This window comes from Lissotriton helveticus, chromosome 1_1 (genome assembly GCF_964261635.1).
Source record: "Lissotriton helveticus chromosome 1_1, aLisHel1.1, whole genome shotgun sequence".
Lineage (NCBI taxonomy): Eukaryota > Metazoa > Chordata > Amphibia > Caudata > Salamandridae > Lissotriton > Lissotriton helveticus.
In genome coordinates this window covers 1,938,561,173-1,938,585,883 of record NC_136057.1, presented here as the reverse complement: position 1 = coordinate 1,938,585,883, position 24,711 = coordinate 1,938,561,173, and the positions used below count along the sequence as shown (strand labels likewise).

Below are 24,711 nucleotides of genomic sequence, written 5' to 3'. Positions count from 1 at the left end.
TCAGCACAGGATGGCACTCGTGGTGTCCGAAGGCCCGCCCGACGGCACCACAGCTCCAGCCGCAGCCCACACTCCAGTCCTCGGCCGCGTTGGGGAGGGGCCCTCCCCCCGCCACGTAGCACCAGCCGCACCAGTGCCTCTACGGACGGGGGTGGGACCCGCCTCTGTCCACCCTGGGATCGTCGCTCACTCAGGAGTTCACCGCCTCAGGCAACCACTGATATCCACAGGTACACCGCCGCAGGGCTCGGTCCTCAGACCCCGCGCGGCGCCATCTTCACTCTTCCCTCAGGTCAGATCCGGGTTGGGCTGTAGTGCTTGATTTCAGCAGCGTTGTGACCCCTCGTCGCATCCACACAGCTCAGGACAAGATCCCAGATGTCTCACAGGTATTCTGCTGGCCTGCAGGGCACCAGAATCATTTTCGGATGGAGCTTTCAGCTGGAGCTCGGCGAAAGCACGTCCTACACCGCCATGCTGCAGGCCACGCCCCCCAGAGTAGCCAGTTTTTACCTTTAGTTTCCTCCAGCGTTTGGAGCTAATTGGTAGGAAAGAAATCAGTCTGCTCACTTTATGATTCCAAGGTCAATTGTTATGCAGGGGAGCAATCACTATGATTTTAAAAACTATCTGACACAAGATTGTGAGTCATTGATTTAGAATATTGATAAAGAAAGGTCAACAAAAATAACAGTATAAACCATTTGAGTAGACAAAAGCCTACCAGTAAAACAAATAAAATTTTGTTTGTGATCTTAGAGTTGTTCCACTGTAAATCAATCAATCAATCACTGCATTTCTAAAGCGCACTACATACCCGTGAGGGTCTCAAGACGCTGGGGGAGGGGCGCTTCTGATCGAAGAGCCAGGTCTTGAGAAGTCTTCTGAAGGCCAGCAGGTCCTGAGTCTGTCGTAGGCTGGTAGGGAGAACGTTCCAGGTCTTGGTGGCGAGGTAGAAGAAGGATCTGCCGCCGGCTGTGGTTTACCGGATGCGAGGGACTGTGGCGAGGGCGAGGTTGGCTGAGCGGAGGCTTCGGGTGGGGATGTGGAAGCGGAGTCGGTTGTTGAGGCATGTGGGTCCGGTGTTGTGTAGTGCTTTGTGTGCATGGATGAGGAGTTTGAAGGTGATCCTCTTGTTGACTGGGAGCCAGTGCAGGCCTCTCAGGTGGGGTGTGATGTGGCTGCGTCGGGGGACGTTGAGAATCAGTCGTACCGAGGCGTTCTGGATTCGTTGTAGTCGTCTCAGGAGTTTAGTTGTTGTTCCAGAGTAGAGGGCGTTCCCGTAGTCGAGTCTGCTGGTGATGAGGGCCTGGGTGACGGTTTTTCTCGTGTCAGGGAGGGATCCTTTTGAAGATCCTGCGGAGCATTCGGAGTGTGTTGAAGCAGGATGCGGAGACGGCGTTGACTTGCCTGGTCATGGAGATGGTGGAGTTGAGGATGACCTCTAGGTTGCATGCGTGGTCTGTGGGTTCGGGGGCTGTGCCTAGCGATGTGGGCCACCAAGAGTCGTCCCAGGCTGATGGGGTGGGTCCGAGAATGAGGACCTCCGTCTTATCTGAATTCAGCTTCAGTCTGCTGTCCATCATCCAGTCGGCTACGGCCTTCATTCCTCTGTGGAGGTTGGCTTTGGCAGTGTGGGGGTCTTCGGTGAGGGATATGATCAGCTGGGTGTCGTCGGCGTAGGAGATGATGTTGAGGTTATGTTGTTGTGCGACGTGGGCGAGTGGTGCCATGTAGATATTGAACAGCATCGCGCTGAGGGAGGATCCCTGTGGGACGCCGCAGATGATCTCGGTAGTTTTCGAGCGGAAGGGTGGGAGGCGGACGCTCTGGGTTCTGCCGGAGAGGAAGGATGTGGTCCAGGCCAGGGCCTTCTCTTGGATTCCGGCGTCATGGAGGCGTGCTGGCAGACTGTGTCAAAGGCAGCTGATAGGTCCAGGAGAGGATGAGGGCGGCTGTTTCTCCTTTGTCCATCAGGATCCTGATGTCGTCAGTGGCGGCGATGAGGGCGGTCTCGGTGCTGTGGTTGCTGTGGAAACCGGATTGGGAAGGGTCCAGGATGTTGTTGTCTTCGAGGTAGCGGGTTAGCTGTTTGTTGACAATCTTCTTTGTCACTTTTGCCGGGAACGGAAGCAGGGAGATGGGCCCCAAGTTCTTGAGGTCCTTGGGGTCCGCCTTGGGTTTCTTCAGAAGGGCGTTGATCTCGGCGTGCTTCCAGCTTTCCGGGAAGGTTGCTGTCTCGAAGGAACTGTTGATAGTTTTCCGAAGGTGGGGTGCGATGGTTGTGCTGGCTTTGTTGAAGACGTGGTGAGGGCAGGGGTCGGATGGGGATCCGGAGTGGATGGATTTCATGGTTTTGATGGTGTCTTCGTCTCTGGTGTTGGACCAGGCGGTCAGGCGACTGGTGCGGGTGGTGGTTGCAGGGGTGGTGGGCTCGGTGTTGGAGCTGGGGTTGGAGAGTTCTTTCACGATGCAGAAGAGCTCTTTGGTGTTGTGTGCGTTGTTGTCTAGGCGGTCCTTGAAGGCGGTCCTGATGAGTTGGTGGTGTCTGCGGGTGGTGCTCTTGTGGGCTGTGTGGCTGTCTAGTGTTCGGTCGCGGAGCCATTTCTTCCCCAGCTTCCGACAGGTGCGCTTGGACATCCGGAGGTCTTCGGTGAACCAGGCGGCTTTCTTGTTGGTGTGGTTGGTTGTGGAGGCCTTGTGAGGGAAGAGGGTGTTGGCGCAGTCGTTGATCCATTGTTTGCGGTTGGTTGCGGCGGTGTCTGGGTCGGTGGGGTCGGCGGGTGGTCTCAGGGCGAGGGTGGTAGTCAGTTGGTCCTTGGTCACCTTGCCCCAGCAGCGGCGTGGCAGCTGTTGGGTGCGGTGGTGTGTGGTAGGTTTCCTGAAGGTGAAGTGGACGCATCTGTGGTCGGTCCAGTGGGGTTCGGTGGTGTGGTTGAAGGAGACGTGGGGGCTTGTGGAGAAGATGAGGTCCAGCGTGTGTCCAGCGAAGTGGGTGGGTGTCATCACGAGTTGTTTGAGTCAGAGGTTGGCGAGGTTGTCGATCAGGGCGGTGGAGTTGGCGTTGTTGTTCTTGAGGTGGAAGTTCAGGTCCCCTAGGAAGATGTAGTCCGTGGAAGCGAGGGCGTGGGTGATGACGAGGTCGGTGATGGTGTCGCTGAACTGTGGTCTTGGTCCGGGTGGTCTGTAGACGAGTGATCCTCGGAGGGTCGTGTTGGGGTCGGTGTGGATCTGGAAGTGCATGTGCTCTGCAGTGGTGAGGGTGTCGGTGTTGGTCGAGACTCTGAGGGTGTCCTTGTGGATGATGGCGATTCCCCCTCCAACTCCGTTGGTGCGGTCTCTGAAGCTGATCTTGTAGCCATGCGGGATGGCTATGGCAATGTCTGGTGCCGAGGTGGCGTTCAGCCAGGTCTCTGTCAGGAAGGCTACGTCGGGGGCGGTGGAGTCTAGGAGGTCCCAGAGTTCGATGGCGTGCTTGCGAACGGAGCGGGTGTTGAGAAGAATGCAGCGGAGGTGGTTGAGTTCTCTGGTTGGTGGTTTGGTGGGCTGGATGCTGGTGAATCTGCAGTTCCGGTAGGCGAAGGGCCCTTGAGTGCGCTTCGAGGAGGCCCGGTAGCAGGGGTGGTCTCGTCTGGTGTTGAGTGCGTGGAGGGTGCTGGAGTCGTACTGCAGTCTGGCGTTGCGGGGGGGCGCGGGGTCCAGGGGTTCTGGCGCTGGGCACGGTCCAGGTACGGACGGGTGCAGACGGGCTTGCCTTTGGCGCGTCAGTGGCGCGGCCTCCATATGAGGGTTGGAGGGAGAGAGGAGCAGCTGGGAGGTGGGAGCGGGGCGGCCAATGGGGGACAGGGGGCGGGGCCGCAGTGGCGGGAAAACGGCGGGGACAGGGAAGGCGGGGGGAAAAGAGGGGGGGCACAGGGGCAAACGGGCACAGGGGTACAGAAACAAAGGATGGGCACTGAACAAAACAAACCAAAAACAGCAGCAGAAACAGAAACCAAAAAACAGCCATAGACAATAGAAACCAATTGGTGTAGAAGAGCAAACAAATAATGGTTGTGGCTGAGAGATTTGCAGCTTAATGGTGAAAATGTTGGTAAAAGAAGCAAGACCATATTTTACATAACCAAGAAGAAGGGGAGAGATTAGTTCAAATGGCCGGGGCCACTGTTGGATCATCCTCAACTTCAGATATTTGTGGTTAATCTCATTGGCAGGAATAGGCATTTCTGGTATCTTGTTCTAAGTGCCTGATAAGATACTAATGTTATCTCTTGAAAGTAGATCGAGCTAATTGGGTGTTTGTTACTCCTGTTTAAACCTTTTCTGTTGCTTTCTTTTGAACAATTGTTTCGAATTGGGCTAGTTTGCTTTGTAATAAGGAGCCTTTTTCCTTTAGCTTTCAATTTTGAAAGGACTACATCTTCTAGGTTGCCAGATAGAGACAAATTGTGTATAATCTACATTCAAATTCTTACTAGAAAGAGAAGGCACACATGCTTCGATAATGGGGGTGTTTTGCTGGATGTCCTTTTTTTTTTTTTATTTATTTTTTTTAGCCCCATCCCTGGTTGATATGTGAAAGATTGTTCAGAAGAATCACCTGGGAAACAAATTGCAAAACGAATCGTTTTATAATGTGACCAAAGTAATGTGAGCACTTTTGAAGGGGCTACAAACTTCCATGTCAAAAGAAAAAAATGGATCTAGAGTATGGCCAGCGCCAGGAGTCTGATCTAGCAGCAAATAATGAGTTGAAGTCCTGACGTTCTCAGTTTTGCTTATTTTTTACTACTCCGCTAGAAAATGAGGCAGGATCTTTTAGATATGGATTTCAGAGTCTCACAGCTGTTATATTGATTGCTTGAAATTCGAGGGGAAGTGGACCTTTCAATCCAGAAGAGAGAAGGAAGTTCCCAGAGTTGTACTTTTGTATTAGCAGTCTATTCAACAATTGGATATTCCACTTGGATTTGAGAATCAAATGGTAAAACCTTACACTGAAATAGTCTCTCCATTGAAAGACCACTGTCATGCAAGTGTCTGACTCAAAAACGTCTAACAGGGAAGACCTTTTCTTTTGCAGTTTCAGAAACTTCTGGAGGCCACATTTTGCACACTAAATTTAAGTAAGTGTTAAAAATCCTACCATATGGTCACTAGCCATATAGTAAACATATCTCATGTGCTTGTCAATTGAACATCTCTTGACTAAAACTGCCAGGTAGTTGAGATGGCTTGTGAGAGTCTGTATTTTTTAGCTCTAGCTACAGACAGAAGGAATAATTTATTTAATTGTAAGAAAGTGGTCTGGTTTCCAAGTAAGGTTCTTTTACAGCTTTAGCAAAGCAATCTTATCTTAAATAACATATTTAATATGGGCTTTCAAGGGAATTATACCGCTAGCAACCTTGTTCAAGAACTAAAACCCAGTGCTTAATAATTTAGATACCTCTTCACACCTACCTGAATCAATTTGACCGCCATTATGGAGTGGCAGAGACTGATATGCCCGAAGGATGTCTTTGTCAGCCGTGCATCTGCTATGCTCACTCGCTGTTTGACTACTGACGGAATGGTTCAGGAGGAGAATCTACCAGCTTCGACATGATGCACTAAACAGAAGGGTGAAAGAAGATAGAAACGTGTTCTAAACTTACCACAGACTCCTCAACCTCCAGTCTTTTCGTGTGCAGCTTAGAATGGAACAAACTTGTAAAGAAAACCTTCTTGGAGTGAAATCTTAAATAAATGAAATAACAATATATTTTAAAAACAGAGGTATAATAAAAGGCAAAACTTCTTGACTCCTTATGGTTTGCAGAGTACACATTTGCGTGACAACATCAGAACCAAAAAGAACCATATACCTTTGGAGATCAGTTTATTTATTATTTATTTATTTACTTTATTTGTAGAGCACACTGTCACCTAACAGGCATCCTGGCGCTAGCAAACTCAGAGTGCAGTATATAAGTGTGCCCAAAAAGCAGACAGCAAACTATGCCTTAGGGAACAACCACGTTTTAATCTCCTTCTGAAAGGAAAGAGGTCACTGACTTGTCTCAGCTTCAATGGAAGTTCATTCCAAAGTTTAGCAGATGCTACACCAAAGGTTCTGCAACCCGATTTAACTTTCCTGAACCTTGGTATCTTAACCAGTCTTGCCGATGAGTAGCGGAGGCTTCTCGCAGGGGCGTACCACCCAAACTTTCTCTGCATAGAAGCAGGCCCCAGCCCATGCAAGGCTTTAAACACTAGACAAAGGGACTTAAACTGAACTCTCTGTCTCAACGGGAGCCAGTGCAGCTCTGCCAAGGCCGAAGAGGAGGAGGACCTTCTAGGCCAACCTAGGGCTAACTTGGCTGTAGTTGACTGAATCCTCTGAAGTCTAGCCAGAAGAAATTTTGGAGACTCAAGCAGAAAGGCATTGCAATAATCTAATCTTTTTAGAATGGTACTTCGTGCCACTAACGCACGCGCATGAGGGGGCAGCAGGGGAAAGATTTTCCGCAGTGATCTGATAATGGTAAAACAGCCCACCGTTTTCGTAACCTGAGCCTCCATTGTAAGGTTGTTGTTAAACATAACGCCCAGGTTACGGACCGTTTCAACTGGCCTAACAGCGGTCGAAGGGTCGATGGGCCAGAAGTTACTGGGCAGCACAAAGGGAACCCTGTCCACTGAGCAGTAAAACACCTCGGTCTTACCCGCATTAAATTGCAGCGAGTTTTCCTTCAGCCTGAGAGCTGTGTCACGTAGGCAGCCATGAAACACTTCCAGTGAGGTCGACTGATTTCCCTCCGGTGAGAGAATCAGCTGCGTGTCATCAGCATAATTTACGATGTTAATATTATGCTCTTTGATGACCGCAATCAGGGGTTTCCTATGGATATTTAATAAAATGGGGCCAATTGCCGAGCCCTGTGGCACGCTGTGCAAGATGTTGGTAAAGACCGATTGTAAGGGGGGAGGTACACTGCTTGCTTTCTATCCAATAGAAAGGACTGGAACCACCTAAAAGCACAACCCGTCACCCCCACCTCTCTCAGCCTTCTCAGCAGGATCCCATGGTTGACCGTATCGAAGGCGGCAGACAGGTCAAGCAGAATAAGCACAGCTGCCTGACCCCTGTCTGCCCGCATCCGAAGCTCGTCCATCACGGTCACCAACGCCGTCTCGTTGCCATGGGCAGGCCGAAAGCCAAACTGAACCTCTTCCAACAGTTTATGCTGTTCCAAATGATTAGAAAGAGTGCTGCTAAACACTCGTTTCACAATTTTGGCCGGAAAAGGCAGAAGAGAGATAGGCCTATAATTCATAGGGCACTCAGGGTCAAGAGAGGGCTTCTTTAATAAAGGTGTCACCAGTGCCTGTTTCCATTGGGAGGGAACCACTCCGTTAGAAAGAGATTGATTACAGACCAAATGGAGTGTGGGAAACAACTCTGCCTCAAACTCTTTCCAAATTTCATGTGGCACAGGATCCAGAGGGGAACCAGAAGGAATACCACGTGCCAACCTGCTGAAGTCCTCCATTGCCAAAGGCACAAACTCCGATAAGTGATTGACGGCCACACTTTCTGAGATGGTACCAGACGCACCAGTGCCACTCTCCACAATATCATTAATGCCCATAGTCTCTATAATTCCAGACACAGGTTGCTGGTGACCCCCCCCCCCATCCCAAATCATCAATAATAGTTTTGATTTTGTCATGAAAGAACCTAGCCAAGTTCTCACAATGTTCTTGAGAGGGGGGTATCAGATTCTTGGTGCACTATGAGCTGGTTAAGCTGTTCAAGATGTTAAAGATACTTCTAGAGCTATTAGGGGCGTTAAGAATCATAGTGGAGAAGTAGTCTGCCTTGGCCCTGTTAATCTCCTTCTTATAGCCCACAATCTTAGATTTCCAAGTGTGCTTATCCTTGTCCTTAAAGCCCCGTCTTCACCTCCTCTCTGCATGCTTACAGTCTAATTTCAGGTTTTTTAAGTTCTCATTAAACCAAGGGGCCGAAGGTCTACCCCTGCTTCTGTGATTTTTTGAAGGGGCTAGTAAATCCAAGGTCAAAGTAATCTTCAAGCAGAGAGACGCATAGTTCTCCTCCACCTGCTTATCTAGTGAGAAGCAGTCCTCTTCCTGAAACAAGGGGGCTAGGCCCCTCTTACGCAGGAGAGCCTTCCAGTCTCTACTGACATATTCGCTCGTAATACAGGCTGCCTGATTATTGTGAGCAGCAATGTTCACAAAGAATTTGATCAAAAAATGATCAGACCAGTCCATAGGCAAAATTTCCCCAATATTAAGATTTTGAGCCTCTGAAAAAATTAAGTCAAGTATGTGCCCATCCTTATGAGTGACCTTGGACACCTGCTGAAAGAGGCCAAGGCCTTCGCATGAATAGGGAACATTAAAATAACCTGAATCAAGGGGTCCATTCAGCCAGAGAATAAAATCACCCAGAATCACTAATCTGCGGTGAGTGGCGGCCATGTTGGTGAAAATCTCTATGTATAACAAAGGGGGAGAAGGAGGAACTAAAGATTAGGTCGTCCTCCTAGGACATGACATGAAAAGAGAAGATGCGGTCCGGCGGGGAAGCAGCTAGGTATTTCGCCGCTGCGCCACCAGTCAGGAACAATGTTTCCATAGAGTGACACCGCCCCCCCCCCCCCAGAGACCATGAAGTCCTATTAGGCACCAATTGAAAAACAGCATTGAGTACAAACGTATGTATTTTAGAAAAACGCATGCCTATAGTTTCTGATAGATACATCTGCCGTGTGGATTCCTCACCTTGTGAATATATCCCCTTGCGTCAGCAACATTCAGAAATTCTTTTTGTAGCTTCGCGCCAACGTGGACTCGGACGTCATAGAGGCACGGCACCTCTCGCGACTCCGCTGACGTCACCGACGCCTATAACAGGCCCACGCCGGCGTGATGACATCAGTTCCCTTTTTTCCGCGTCGTCGACGCTAACGGTTTTTTGGGATCGTACTGTAGCTTCACAGTAACTTTGTTACTATTATTCTATTTCTGTGTCTATCTCTATTTCTTCGAGATGTCGTCGAAGAAGACTGGTTTTAAGGCTTGCGGTGAATGTGGCATGACAATGTCTATTACCGACCCACATGAATGCTGTGTCTGGTGCCTGAGTTCCGACCATGACGTTGAGGATTGTCCTTGCTGCAGGAAGATGACCCCGAAGGCCTTACGAGAGAGAGAGAGACGAAACTCCTCGTAGCAAAACTAAAAAAATAAGAAAGTTAAGAAGTCTTCGAAGTCTCGATCTCGACGTTCGAGGTCGAGGTCTCGATCGAGGTCGCGCTCGGAGTCGTCTTCGGCTCATGCTTCAAAATCTTCGAGGAAGAAGCACAAGAAGAGGAGCCATGAGTCGCACCATCGCTCAGAAAAGGACTCTAGTTCAAGACCGAAGTCCCAGGTCAAACTTCTAAGTAACGAAGTGGAGGTTTTGGAGTCGGAGGATCATGACTCTGTTGGTGAGGCTTCACACCCGAATTCGCCCGAGTCTCTGAAGCAGGTCCATTCTCCAGTTCCATCCAATCCTTCTGGTCAGGAGGATGAAGGTGAGGAGCGGGGGGCTGATGAGATCGAGGTTCCAGGTGCCTGCGGGTTCGTCGACCCCGGTTCCTGGACTCGATGAAGAGGTCGACGTCGTATCGACTCCGCCTCCTCAGGAACAACCCAGAGGTTCATATCCTGATTTTCCGGCTCCAGATCAGGATCCATCTCAGTTCCTGAATGCCATGTTTGGAGTTTATTCCAGGGCAATGTTCCCGTCTGGTGCACCTGTTGGTCCCACGGGTCCTATGGCTTTTAACTTGGGTGTTCCCCAAGCTTATGCCCCTGCGCCCTTCATGCCTTTTATGCCGGCTATACCACCGCATTGGCATTTTCCAGCACCTCCGATATAGTCGACGCCGAAGCGCACGACCCCGACTCCGTCGACGCCGGTTCCATCGACGCCGGTGCCTACGACTCCGAAGCAGGATTCTACTCGACCTCCGGTGAAACGACCTCATGCCGGCTCTGACCCCGTCGGAGTCGATTACGAATCCTTCGGCTTCTATTTTGAAGGAAAGGTCACGTAGAGAAGCCCAGAGACTTCTTGAGGAAGAAAGATATCCGTATTCAGATACTGAGGAAGGAGAGTTACCGGAGTCTGAAGATCCTTTTGAAGACTTGGGTGAGGCCAGTGGGCTTGAACTGTCTCCTGAGTGGGATTTGGCTTCAGTGTCAAATGTACCGTCGAAAGATGTGGTTCCTTATCACACTGTTATTAAAAAAGCAGCGAGTTTATTGAACATTACTCTGCCCACTGCTGATTATAAGCCAAATATTTTAACTGAGGTTCTTCATTCACCCTCCTCTGTTATTGAACCTATGTTACCCTTCAATGATGCTTTAGCTGAGCCCATCTATGAAGTCTGGAAGAAGCCTTTGTCTGCTCCTGCAGTTTCTAGGACAGTGGCGAGGAGGTACAGAGTTGCTCCAGGTGACCCTGAATTCTTGTCAACACACCCCCTGCCTGAGAGTTTAGTCGTACAGGCTGCATGCTCGAAAAGGTCTGCTGGGGCTTTTCCTCAGGTTCCTGGGGATAAGGAATCCAGGAAGCAGGATCAAACCGCCAAGAAAGTCTTCTCATCAGCCAGTATGGCGCTTAAATCATCCAACGCAACTTGTCTGATGGGGAGGTATATTCATGCCTTGATGGATTCTGTCAAGCAGTTGGTTCCGAAAATCCCTGAGGAAGATAAGAAAGATTTTCAGGAGGTGATATCGGACACTCAGGCAGCTGCGAGGCAAGTGATTCAGAGTGGTCTGGACACGGCTGATTCGGTGGCGAGGGTCATGGGCTCTTCCGTGGCCACTAGGAGGGCTGCCTGGCTTAAGATATCGGAGTTCTCTGCGGACGTTCTGTTTTGATGGACTTGCCTTTTGATGGCTCAGGATTGTTTGGCAAGAAGGCTGATGCTGCCTTGGAACGTTTTAAGGACAGTAGAGCCACTGCGAAATCTTTGGGTCTCCAGTCCAGGGGTACTACTGGAAGACGCTTCAGAGGGTTTGGCAGATCTTCCTTTCGTTCTTACAGAACATCTCAGCAACAGCCACAACAACAGCAGAATACGCTGTACAAATCGTACAGAGGCAGGCAAAGATCCCGCCCTAGAGGTCGTCAAGCTTCCTCCTCCTCTTCCTCCTCCCCTTCCCAACCCCCGGCCAACGCAGCAAAGCAGCCCTAGATCCGCCATTCCGGATCATGTGGGCCCAGTGGGGGGTCGGCTTACACATTTTCTACAAGATTGGGAATTAATAACATCGGATCTTTGGGTTCTCAATCTTGTAGAGAATGGGTATGCACTTCCTTTCCAGGAATTCCCTCCCAATTACCCTCCTTGCCAGGGTTATTGTTCGGAGGACCACCTGCTTCTCCTGCAGGAAGAAGTCCTGGCTTTGTTCCGAAAAGGTGCGATAGAGGTGGTTCCAGAGCAGGAAAGGGGTCAGGGGTGCTACTCCCGGTATTTCCTGATCCCCAAGAAAGATGGCAGGCTTCGGCCAATCCTGGACCTCAGGATTTTGAACCTTTACCTGAAACAGGAAAGGTTCAAGATGCTCACTCTTGCACAGGTTCTTCAAGCGCTGCTGGAAGAAGACTGGATGGTGTCGATCGACTTGCAGGATGCGTATTTTCATATTCCCATCTTGAAGTCGCACAGAAAGTATCTCCGTTTTACGGTTGGGTCACAACACTACCAGTTTGTGGTCCTTCCGTTTGGTCTTACTACTGCACCTCGAGTCTTCACCAAGGTGATGGCAGTGGTGGCAGCTCATCTCAGGAGAACGGGGATACATGTGTTTCCGTATCTAGACGACTGGCTGATCAAAGCGGAGTCGCCGGAGAAGGTGCTCCATCATCTGCAAGAGACAATTCAGTTGTTGCACAGGTTGGGTTTTTCGAAAAATGTACCCAAATCTCATCTGGTGCCCTCACAGCGCAACCTGTTTATAGGTGCGGTACTGGACACTACTGTGTGTCGTGCATTCCCCCCTCCTCAAAGGATTCGCGACATACAGGAAATGATTCCTTTGTTCTACAATGGAGCGGTCGTTCCAGTCCTGAAGGTCCTTCGCCTGCTCGGTCTGATGGCTTCTTGCATTCTGTTGGTCAACCATGCACGCTGGCACATGAGGGCTCTCCAGTGGAGCCTCCGCAGGCAGTGGTATCAGCACAACGGAAATCTCAGGGAGTCTGTGAAGATCTCCAGAGAAACTGCAGCGGATCTGTCTTAGTGGAGCGTGGAAGGCAATCTGTCACAAGGAAAGCCTTTTCAACTTCCTCCATCGGTGGCCACAGTGATATCGGATGCATCCACTCTCGGGTGGGGTGCTCATCTGGGGGACCTGGAGGTCAAGGGTCTTTGGTCTCCAGAGGAAAGGTTGCTTCATATCAACCTTCTAGAATTGCAGGCGATACGTCTGGCACTCAAGGCCTTCCTCCCTTCCCTTCGCGGTCAGTCGGTTCAGGTCCTGACGGACAACACGACCGCGATGTGGTATGTCAACAAGCAGGGAGGAGTGGGGTCGCAGTGTCTCTGCAGAGAGGCTCTGCGTCTCTGGTCCTGGGTTCGGGACCATCAGATTTGTCTGATGGCAAATCATCTGGCCGGGGTTCAGAACGTTCGTGCTGACGGTCTCAGTCGGCAGTTCTCTGCCGATCACGAGTGGAGGCTCCATCCAGAGGTAGTTCACGACATCTTTCAGATGTGGGGGACTCCTCGGGTGGACCTGTTTGCCTCTCACGAGAATGCTCACTGCCTGTCATTCTGCAGTCTCCAGTATCCGATGCAAGGAGCCTTGGGGGACGCGTTTCAGTTGAGTTGGAGCTCGCAACTCCTTTACGCGTTTCCTCCCATACCTTTGATTCCTCGGGTTCTGAGGAAGATTCGCCAAGACCGGGCCCAAGTCATATTGATCGCCCCGGATTGGCCAAGAAGGGTGTGGTACTCAGACCTTCTCCACCTCTCCTCTCACCCGCCGCTCCGTCTCCCTCGCAGGGCAGATCTCCTCTCTCAGATGGAGGGGCAGGTTCTACACCCCCACCTCCAGACCTTACACTTTCATGCCTGGAGATTGAACGGGGCAATCTGAGTTATTTTTCTCTCCCGCCTGATGTAGTGGATGTCATCTTGTCTGCCAGGCGTGACTCCACTAAGTCCATCTATTCTTATAGGTGGTCGAAATTTGTTACTTGGTGCAGGGAGAAGTCTTTAGACCCTTTGAGGGCCCAATTATCTGATGTTCTCCAGTTTGCCCTTTCTCTGGCACAGCAGGGTCTTACTGTTGCCACGGTGAAGGGTTACCTTTCTGCGCTGTCGGATTTTATCTGTTTGCCTGATCAGCCTTCTCTTTTTAAGTCTCCTGTAGTGTTAAGGTTTTTGAAGGGCCTCACGAATAGGTTCCCACCTACTCCTTTTATTGTGCCTCAGTGGGACTTAAATCTGGTATTGACATTTTTGATGGGGGCTCCTTTTGAGCCTCTTCACAAATGTCCTATGAGGCTTCTGACTTTCAAAGCGGTTTTCCTCGTTGCAATAACCTCGGCAAGGAGGGTAAGTGAGCTTCAAGCTCTTAGTCACAAGCCCCCTTTCTTGACCATTCATGCTGATCGAATGGTTCTTAGGACCAGGGCTGCTTTTCTGCCAAAGGTGGTGACTCCTTTCCACCTTGGTCAATCCATTACCCTTCCTACCTTTTATCCTCCCCCTCACCCTTCCAAGGAGGAGGAGAGATTACACCGTCTTGACACCAAGAGGGCGGTGTCTTTTTACCTGGACAGGACTAAAGACTGTCGAGTGGACGACCAGCTCTTCATTGGCTTTGCTGGCTGGAAGAGCTGTCCATAAGAGGACTTTGTCAAGATGGATCGTCCTTTGTATTAATATCTGCTACTCTTTGGCCGGTAAGGAACCACCAGAGGGTATAAGGGCTCATTCTACAAGGGCTAAGTCCTCGACCTCTGCATTGGCTAGAGGTGTGCCTGTAGAGGATATTTGTAGAGCGGCAACTTGGTCTTCCCTCCACACTTTCGCGAAGCATTACTGCTTGGATTCCGAGGTGAGGAGGGACGGTCACTTTGCACGCTCTGTCCTTCAGGATTTCCTGGTTTAGAAGAGTGGACACCCTCCTCCGGGAGTGGGGACTGCTGTGGGACTCTATTCACAAGGTGAGGAATCCACACGGCAGACGTATCTATCAGAAGAACAAGTTACTTACCTTCGGTAACGCTTTTTCTGGTAGATACAATATCTGCCTGTGGATTCCTCACTGACCCACCCGCCTCCCCGTTGTCCACTCTTCTATACCAGTGTTTCTGTTTATATTGGTTTATTTCAAATGTTTTGTTGCATTTGCTTCACACTGTGTGTGTGTGTTACCTGGATATTGGTATTGTGTATACTGTGTATATATCTACTGTCATTGGTCCGTCCGTGTGCCTCGAAGGCACGGAAAAAAGGGCGGAACTGATGTCATCACGCCGGCATGGGCCTGTTATAGGCGTCGGTGACGTCAGCGGAGTCGCGAGCGGTGCCGTGCCTCTATGACGTCCGAGTCCTCGTCGGCACGAAGCTACAAAAAGAATTTCCGAATGTTGCTGACGCAAGGGGATATTCACAAGGTGAGGAATCCACAGGCAGATATTGTATCTACCAGAAAAAGCGTTACCGAAGGTAAGTAACTTGTTCTTTAGCAGCGTTATATGTTGTGTATTTAAATAATTAAAAGCCTAGTAAGGGTTTTACAGGAGTGGCATATACAGGGCTGGTCCCTGTATGGTCCTGAAGAAAAGCCAGGGGAAGCTTGAAACATGTCGACCGTACACTGATCCCACCTTAATAACAGGTCGGAATACAGTGACACACCCCATTTTTAATATACCAACCTAGGAGCGAAATAAATTTGTTGAGGCCCACTATCACGGTATTTTAATCACTTACACCCACTCCACCACACTTTTGCACCACACATAGTCCTTCACAAACAAGTGCTCCTACGTATTTCGCAAGTCGTAGCACGCCCCTTTTCGTAGAGAACTGGGATGGCCCCAATGATGAAGCATGTCACCGTGGGGCAACCTCGGTGAGTGAGGGGATTCTAGAAAGAAATCTTTCTTTCAGTAGCCACAACACAAGATAGGGTGAAAATCTCCAGCAATGATTGCTGCTGAAGCACACTTAAAAACCCCAGGGGGTCTATAACAAATAATCCCAGTTAAAACATGACCATGGTCATTCCTAATGGCAAAGCCAAGTAGTTCAAATCCTGCAACCACATCAATATCAATGGTAACCAAATTCAAGGTGTCTTTGTAAATCACACCAACCCCACCACCCCTCCCACTCAATCTCGGTTTATGGCAAATTTTGTAACCGGGCGGACAGGCCCAGCCGGGATCAACCTCACATTCTAAGTGAGTCCAGGTCTCTGTCATGAACAAAACATCTAGTAAATGAAATTCCAGCATCAGCTGAATTTCCACACTGTGCTTAGGCAGAGATCTTACATTGTATAGCCCACAAGACAAAAGGCCTTTATTTAAAAAGTCTGACGTCGGAAAGGCAGACTCAGCAAAACTAAAAACCCCCTTATCTCTACCCGACTCACCAATATAGTGAAGCTCTTCACTGGTGTAGCTTTTAGGACGACACCCCCTGTCAAATCCCAAACTATCAGCAAAAGGGGCAGCGTGGCTGGCGCTGAGTGCGTCCTTAGCCGGACAGGCATAGATGGGCTTGCTTTTGGCACGCCCGCTGTGCGCGTCCGCTGCTCGCTCGCGGCAGCGTCTATTTTTATTCAGCACAGGTGTGAAGAGCTAGACCGCTAACTCCCAAGATGGCGGGTCCGCTCGCACGGACGGACCCCACGAATCAGGGAGAGCGAGAAAGTCCTGGCGGGAGGGAGATGGGCAGTATCACCCCCTGAACAGCCCAAATGAGAGTGAAATTAAAAACAAAACCCCTAATAAACAAAGCAACCCCCTGTTAAATGCGTGAGTGCAGAGAGAGTGAGACCACGGTGACAACTCCCTGCAACACACAAGAACACAGCCTCTGAGAAGCCAATCAAACGCAGTATGTTAGTGTTGTTTAACTTCTGCCTTTGCATACTCTCTGAATGAATGAATGAATCTTGCACTTGTAAAGCGCGACTGTCGCTCCGAATGGAGCATCCTGGCGCTGAGCGGAAATCATAAAGTTCGTAGCGGATAGAGGATACGTGCACATGAGCAAAGTCCCTATATTTCGAATGGCATAAAGAGTCGGAAGCTGCAAAGATCCAAGGTTTCAGTTGTTTCTTAAAGAGAAATTCAGAATCAATTAATCTGAGATGTCTTGAGAGAAGATTCCGCTCCTTAGTCCGCCGGACGGCAAGGGATTTGCCACCTTTGGTCTTCGTACCTAAAGGTAGGGGGTTTAAGCAGATTGGCTGAGGAAGATCTGAGAGTTCAAGCGGTGATGTAATGAGTCAATCTGGAAGCTAGATATTTTGGACCTGACGCTCTAAAGGTGCTCTTGCTTTCATTTAGGTAGTTAGATCCAGAGCCAGGACCCAAGGGAAATAAAAAAAAATGAATATTTAAATTAACATGTTAACAAAAATTAGAAAGACATGAAAGTAAATGATGTTGAAGCTCAACATCTAAAAGTACTGGTTTCTATTACTGTAGAAGCACCATGTCAGTGGAGCTTAACGCCAAAGGTGAGTTTAAAATTCAAGCAACAAAGGTTCTGTATACAGGAAACCTATCCTTTAAGCAAAGGAGAATCAGTCATAAGATTGCAAGGTGAGCATTATGTACTCAAGTGACCGGTATGGGAACCTAGGATAGATGAGTGATCTGAAAAATGAAAGCATGCTTGAGATTACAGTTGTTACAGTCCTTGTTGGAGGTAGCAGGAGAGGATCATGATTCCAAAACCATTGTTTGGTCAATGAGATTAACAATTTTCTGGGTCATTTCAACAGCATCCAATGCAAAACTGGTGTTTTGGGAGGAATACATGAAATACAAAGCTTAGTGAGAAGAGATTCAAGCACTAAATATGAAACTCAAAAAACACAAACATGGAGGGGAAGAAGCGGAAGTCATTGGTGGAGGGGGGTATGAAGGTGTGAAATTGGGAAAATTGTCTCTCTGTACTAGACAACACATTCAGGAGGGGTAATGAGAGCCCCTCACCAAAAATGTCAAAATAAAGGACTGCATTTCATCAAGAAAACAATATTAGGATTGTATACAGACCAAGAATAATAGTATCATAGTCACTGGAAGCTACATACTCTTCATAAGTTCTCCAGAAGTGGATTTAAGTTTACTCTCACTTCGATCCACAGGCCCAATGCGCTTCTCTCCTGCTGCACTCCAACACCGTATGTCAGCAGAGCTCAATTATCTGAGCACGATTGAAGAATCTGTACGCCAGCTCTCTGATGTGGAACGGGTCCGAGGGATATCACTTGCTCAACAAGAGACTGTTTCTCTGGCACAGATTTTGAAGGTAAGTCACTGCTGCTTGGGTATTCAAGCTGAAGTTAAGATCATGAGTAGTAAGGAGTTAAGTTGCTGGCTCTGAGACTATGTATTGTTGAGCACAATTTAAGATGGTGACTGTGTGGCTGCTTGTAGCTAAAGAGATAGTGAGCAGAGAAGTAATGTACTGTAGTGCACAATACATTTTAAATCCGGAGTTGCACATTACGTATGCAAATGAAGTTGGCTGGTAGTCAAGCTAGATAGGTCACTTAGGATACAGTCAACCATTACTTAATTCCCAATATTGGTGTGGTGACTGGCAGAAGTACTAATAAAACAAACATGTGTATGGAGGGTCCAGGGGAATATTATACGACCTGTCTGCTCGCACCCCTATTGTCAAATTACAGAACACACAACAGAGCAGACCAGGTCTAGGGATGGTGTGTGACTATGCTAGTAACTGCAAGGCAGTTGGATGCATGTGTGCAAAAGCCGTTGAGAAACATGCGCTAGAACCAGACCCATCAGCCCAACCTTTATGTCCGAGTTTACGTCATGTGGGGGGTTTTCTGGTCATTCAACACCACATCCGACCATATAGTGCCGGTGCGGGAAAGAATGTCAATACTCTAGCCATGTAGCTCATCGTAGAGTGGTATTGATAAAGTGCAGTGCTCAAGTGGTAGTGATGAATAAAATTGACTACTCAGATTCTGCAGAAAGTTCAAATGGAAATCTGTGTGTCAAGAATTAAAAACACGCCAAGTAGTAAGACTACCCTATGGCGCTGTGCAGGATGGTCGACATGTTTCAGCCTAATTGGGTTTTCCCCAGCTTTCTTCAGGACCTTTAAATATAGAATGGCTACTGCAACTACAAGATGTGTGTAAAGTGAAAAATATCAAAAATATACTAATAAAGTTACATATCTACCAGGAACTTAAACGATTGTGTGTCCACTGTCGGGAGAGAAGCAAGTCTTCTTCCCAGCTTCCCGCTCGGCTGATTATCGGGGACACCGACGGACAGAGCGGGGCCTCATACTCCCGAGCGGTTGCCGGGTGAGTTGAGGTCTTCACCCACAAAAAGCTGGGAAGAAGACTTGCTTCTCTCTCTCCAGTGGACACACAATCGTTTAAGTTCCTGGTAGATATGTAACTTTATTAGTATATTTTTGATATTTTTCACTTTACACACATCTTGTGGTTGCAGTAGCCATTCTATATTTAAAGGTCCTGAAGAAAGCTGGGAAAAACCCCCATTAGGCTGAAAAATGTCGACCATCCTGCACAGCGCCATAGGGTAGTCTTACTACTTGGCGTGTTTTTAATTCTTGACACACAGATTTCCATTTGAACTTTCTGCAGAATCTGAGTAGTCAATTTTATTCATCACTACCACTTGAGCACTGCACTTTATCAATACCACTCTACGATGAGCTACATGGCTAGAGTATTGACATTCTTTCCCGCACCGGCACTATATGGTCGGATGTGGTGTTGAATGACCAGAAAACCCCCCACATGATGTAAACTCCGACATAAAGGTTGGGCTGATGGGTCTGGTTCTAGCGCATGTTTCTCAACGGCTTTTGAACACATGCATCCAACTGCCTTGCAGTTACTAGCATAGTCACACACCATCCCTAGACCTGGTCCGCTCTGTTGTGTGTTCTGTAGACTGGCAGAAGTAGTCAGCAGGCAGATAAAGTTCTCTATTAGTTGGTCCTAATCATTTGAAGATCTTTAGAATATCCTCACTGGTTAAGAAGCATTGCCATATCTAGAATTAGAATTTAAAATCAAATTATATGTGAAACTGATGAGTGAAAAGCAAAAACATCTTACCTTTATGTACAAAATGCGAGCAGAAGCTAAGAGAAAAATATTAGAAAAGTGTGCAGCCCAGCCACCACTGTTCCTCATTCATAATATTTATATACCCCTCAGGATCGTTCTGAGATGTTAAGCTAGCATTTGTTTAGACTGAAGTTTTAGCTAATTGTGCATGGATGGCAGTAATGTGCTGTCTTAACAAAACTAAAGATGTGAGTAAGAAATGTTTTCTCTCGCATTGAGCTTCAAAAAATACTGAGAAATTGCGTAGGTTCAGTGCTTACGGTGTTTTATGCTTTTACTTTAAAAAGGGGTAACACTTTTCTTTTAATACATATATCTCAGTTGATTCTAGATTTTATACGTATGATTTTATGGGATGGCACTGGACCAGTGGGGGAATATGCTGATGGCCATAATGGAGTACCATAGTTACAGGAATTTTTTTTTTCCTTTTGAGTCGGGCAAAATGGATGTCATCTTCCTTTTTACAATGTTGACTGATGTTTGACAAGAAACACGTTTCTCCAACATAGCACCTTATTCAAATGTACAAGCTCAATAGATCTTCCCATGCTGTCAAGAGGAAGTTGGATCTGCCGCAAGCTGCCAAAATTATTGGGTTAGGATCTACAGTCTTCTTGGTGTCAAAGAGGCTAAAAATCCCAGACCACTGTCCTTAAGTGCTACCATGATGACTGGTTTGCTGGACTTTGGATCTATGTTACCCAGTAACAAGCTCTGTTGAGGTATACTTTATATTGTGAGCATGTTAGTACCTAAGCAACCGTTTTTCCCAGATTTATTTTTCTCTTTTCCATGTCCGAATTGTTTTTCGTTTTTCTTCTACAATATTCTAGTCATTTTGAATCTGCTTACAGTTTGTCAGTTTTAATGCAGCTTCTTTTGTGCTATGGAACCTCTACCCCATTTGAGTGGCACAGTTTTGAATCCTGTTAAATTCAACGGACATGCTTTAGAGATAAATTCAAATACTAAATGTGGTTGTATATTAATACTGGGATATTAAACAAACTGGACACCGTGCTTTCAATTCAAGCATGATGCAAGAACCTTAGTTTTTATTTTCCTGTTTCAGTAAGTGTAGTTAGAAACACCTGTTTCTAAAGAAACGGCCAGGCTATGACCTTGTGTGTACCTATTTTTTTTCTTTTTGTTGACATGGGCATTGATAATTTTTTATAATAAACATATTGTATTTGCATTTAAAGATCCTACACAAATTGCCCAACACACAAACATTGCAGTGATACTTGGACTAGCCCCCTCCCGTGCACTGCTGAAGGAAAAATGTCTCGTCTCTAGTACATAGTGCTGGAGTGAGTCAGTTCCTGGTATTTTATACTGGAATGGTTTGACTGTGTTCCTAACCGTGCCCATCCAGCCAGAGGCCTGATATGTGGTACCACTGTTCCCAACCACATCTCTCCCGTAGACTACCCTACCCACACTTTTTCAAATTTCTTAAGGCACCCCATCCTTTGTATATTTATTCCTCCCTAATATAGCATACACTAATTTCCCAGTTCCAGTCCCACCGCCCTTCTTCATTTCTGTCCATTTTTCCTTTTTGGCAATAGAAGCCAAGATTATCCATGCTTTTTGGTAGAAGGTAAGATCGGAGTCTCCCTATATCCCCAGTAATATCAGTGGGCCCTGACCTTTAATAAGCATCAGTGGCGGCCAGAGTGGCTCGCTCAATGTGCAATGCGCAATGTAAATGTTTTTTTAAATAAAATAAACATTTACCTTGCTGCCTATTCCTGCGTCTCTGCTACTGCGCTCCTCCGTTGGACTCCAGGAACAGGAAGCACAGCCAGGCTCTCCTGACCAATCACAGCGCTGCAAGGCAGTGCTGCGATTTGTCTGAGCGTCGTGGTTCGACACTCGGCCACAAAATGAGAGCTTGGTCATGTTCTCCACGCAGGCTGTAATTCAGCCTGTGTGGAGAACGGGGAAAGTGCACATGGCCGTTTGGCCGGTCCCAGAGGACCAGCCAAACAGTCTTGTGCACTTAGGAGTGGGCAAACCACTCCTCCCCTGCCCTGCTCTGAGAACAGAGCAACCCCGCCCGCAAAGCAGCATGGAAACATAAAAGGATAATAACTCAAAGTAATTATCATTTTATGTTTCCTTTATTTGCACTGCTTAAAAGCAGTGGGGCAACACTCCTAGCTGTTAGGATTTTAGTTTGCAACCTCTGCCAGAATATATGGATCATGAAGCAACTCCACAGTGTGTGAATAAAGGAGTGGTAGGGGTAATATACTCTGTGTAGAACCTTAAGTTGAATCATACAAAACTGCTCCTTTATAGCCACTTCTTTTGGGAATTGCAGTGCCTCCCACCAGTTGTCACCCTCCAGTTCTGCCTGCCATGTTCCCTTTAAGTGAGTTAATTCTCCCTGTGTATGAGCGAATTGTAGTGGCTGTCATTTTGCCATCTAGTAGCTGTCTCTCTAGGAGGGTGGATTCTTCTTTAGTTTCCTCGTCCGGGGCAATTCTTGCCTGCAGCACATGCCTCAGTTGTAGGTACTTAAAGATTTGTGTGGGTGCCATGTCATATTCCTCCCTAAGGTAAATAACTGGGACTACGCCATTAACAACCACATGGGTCCTCCAGAGTTGAGAGGCCAATAAGGTCCCATTTTCTAAACCCCTGCAAGTTGTAACTGCAATAAACCTCTTACCTAGCCATAGTGGGCTTTTCTGCATCAGTCTTTTCTCCCATCCCATTTCACTCTGCAGGATGCACCAAACTGAAAGCACTGTTCTGTTCGCCACCATTGAATTCCGGGCTCATCCACCTGCCATATAATATGTGATTGTAGCCTTTTGAGCCCAGTGCAGAGCAAAAATGCTGGTAAGCTGGATCGTCGAATGCCGCATATGCCCACGCATTCACCATGCTGACCTGGGTGGGCTCGTAGTATCTGCGAATATTTGGCAGTGCAATTCTGCCTTAGTACGTGGAACTTTTGGAGGGTGCGGAGTAGGGATCTCACATGTCTGTTTATTTTGAGAAAACGCTTCAGGAGTACCATGCAGACTATTTTGCAATATGTATACGTGAGTTTCAGAAGGGCAATCATTTTGAAGAGCACTGCTCCACCCCTCAAGGACAGTGGGAGTGCCTTCCAGTGTTTTGAATCCATCTCTAATCTATGTATGAGTGGGGCTAAGTTTTCCTTATAATGTGTACACTCTTTCGCCGATATTCAGAGACCCAGGTATTTGAAATGATCCTTTACCACCTAAAGAAACATATAGGGGGCTACCATTATTACCCAAGTCTCCAATGGGAATATGAGGGACTTCTCCAAATTAATACCTAGTACCGAGTACCAGACATAGATTGCAAAACTTCCACCAACATGTCTTTCCTGCATGGACCGTCCCACCTAAAGCCCCACAGGTCCATCATAGACGGATGCCCCTGTGGAAGTCCTACTAAAGGTTGGCTGCTAGTGTCCCTGCTAATGCTTCAGGGCACACTGCTTCCCACCCCATCAGGGCCACTTATTTCTCGGGTATGGTATCTGCTCTGATCTCTTTTGCTGGGCCAAGCTACCATCATCCTCACTTTATCCCGACTTCGTAGAGTTGCTTAGCTTGCGCTATGTAATCCATTTATTTTAAAACAAATGTTATTGATTTTGAATTTTAAATTGTAAACATGACCCGGGAGGCCTACACACATAAGGAAACATAAGAAAAAAAAGAGAAAATCAAAAGCAAATACCTGCATGCGCGTTCCTGCCCAACCCCCACCGACATTCCAGCCTTGAGAAACAAGTCTATTTATGAGATTTGTGTCGTGCACCCTCTCAACCCTCTATCATCTCATGAACATTCGAATTTCATCATGTGCCATTTGATGCATAGACCGGACAGGTTCAAATTCAGTGTCCCTATAATCTGCCCACACCTGCCTCACCTTGTGGTGTTTCTGAGGACAGCCACGAGCCTTGTATACAGCCACCTCCAAGCCCATACAGTGGTCCATCCCTTTTTTCCACACCACCAGGGAGGGGGAAGGGGATCAAGGCCTTCCACTCTCATGCTATGTCTGACTTTGCTAGTCAGGCCAATAAATAATGATGATTGCTTATATCTATTACCACCCAGTGTGTCAGTGATATGGAGAAGAAAATGTTTAGATCCATTGGAATCGACCAGGACAGGACCCCCCACCTCCTCCTCCCCAGACGGGATGTCATCCCACGCCAGAACCGTACCAATGAGGAACAGCCCCGAACTAAGTGTTAAAATGTACTGTTTAGCGCCACATCTAAGACCGGTCGGGGAGGCGAGCACCCCCATCTGCCAGTCGGTGGCATGTTAAATGCACCCTGTGGAATTACTTAATTTGAATCAGCCTAAGTTCTGTTGCAGTGGCCGCTCTTCAAACGGTCCCTAAAGCCTCGGTCCAATCTTCGTTCTACAGAACAGCCACATCAGCCTCCCACTCCCCATGGAGAGCACAAAATAAATCAGGACGGTTGTCGAGAAGCGTCTGATTTGCCTTGGCAATCATGTGATCACCCAGGTCACCCGTAATAAGTTTACCTTCCAGTGGACTAAATTCCAGGTGGTCTGTCTGTGATGTAATGTACAGGGTGAGTGCGTGACAGAGCTGAAGGTAACAATGAAGCTAACTACGATGGAGCTGGTAGTCCGCCAGCAGGGCCTTAAAGGACTTGGAGACCGTTTTGCTCATATCCACTCCCAGAGTGGAGGTCCCTGTTAAATCCCATTTCTGAAAGCCTTCCAATTCAGCCACCCACGGCAAAAAGCAGCCTTGCTAAAGCAGTGCCCTTTCAGTCCGCTTCCCCACCTTACCATCTGGCAGAGAGAATATTTCCATTGTTGTAAGATTACTCTAGTTGCTGGAGGGAGATCACCGTCACTGCCCCCAACATAGAGATATGAGACAAGAGGGGTGTCTTCCATCACCCACCTCTCAGACTTATAGGCTGGGTTGACCTAGATGTCGTACCACCATTCGTTGATGATCAACAAGTGTGAGGCACGATAATAGGATTCTGTTGGACTTGGCCCTCTTGGCAGGGTCATCCCTAAACTTTTTGCCTTCCTCCAATACTCTCTCTGACCTGTTTTTGTTGGTTTAATGACTCTGGGCACTTTTCCACTGCTGACCAGTGCTAAAGTGCATATGCTCTCCCTGTGCAAAATGTATATGTGATTGATTTCCATGATTGGTTCATTGGATTTACTATCAGTCCCCAGTAAAGTGCACCAGGAGTGCCAGGGCTTGTAAATGCCAATACTGCTAGTG

At 47.8% G+C, this 24,711-nt stretch overlaps 1 protein-coding gene across 1 annotated transcript in view; it reads left to right on the top strand.

Moving 5' to 3' along the window:
• The window catches only part of CEP350 (centrosomal protein 350), a 1,478,431-nt gene that overhangs the window by 613,314 nt on the left and 840,406 nt on the right, over positions 1-24,711 (top strand). Inside the window, exon 17 of the mRNA XM_078643560.1 lies at positions 17,416-17,579. Within this exon, the coding sequence (XP_078499686.1) occupies positions 17,416-17,579 (164 nt within the window). The remainder of the gene's footprint in view (positions 1-17,415; positions 17,580-24,711) is intronic.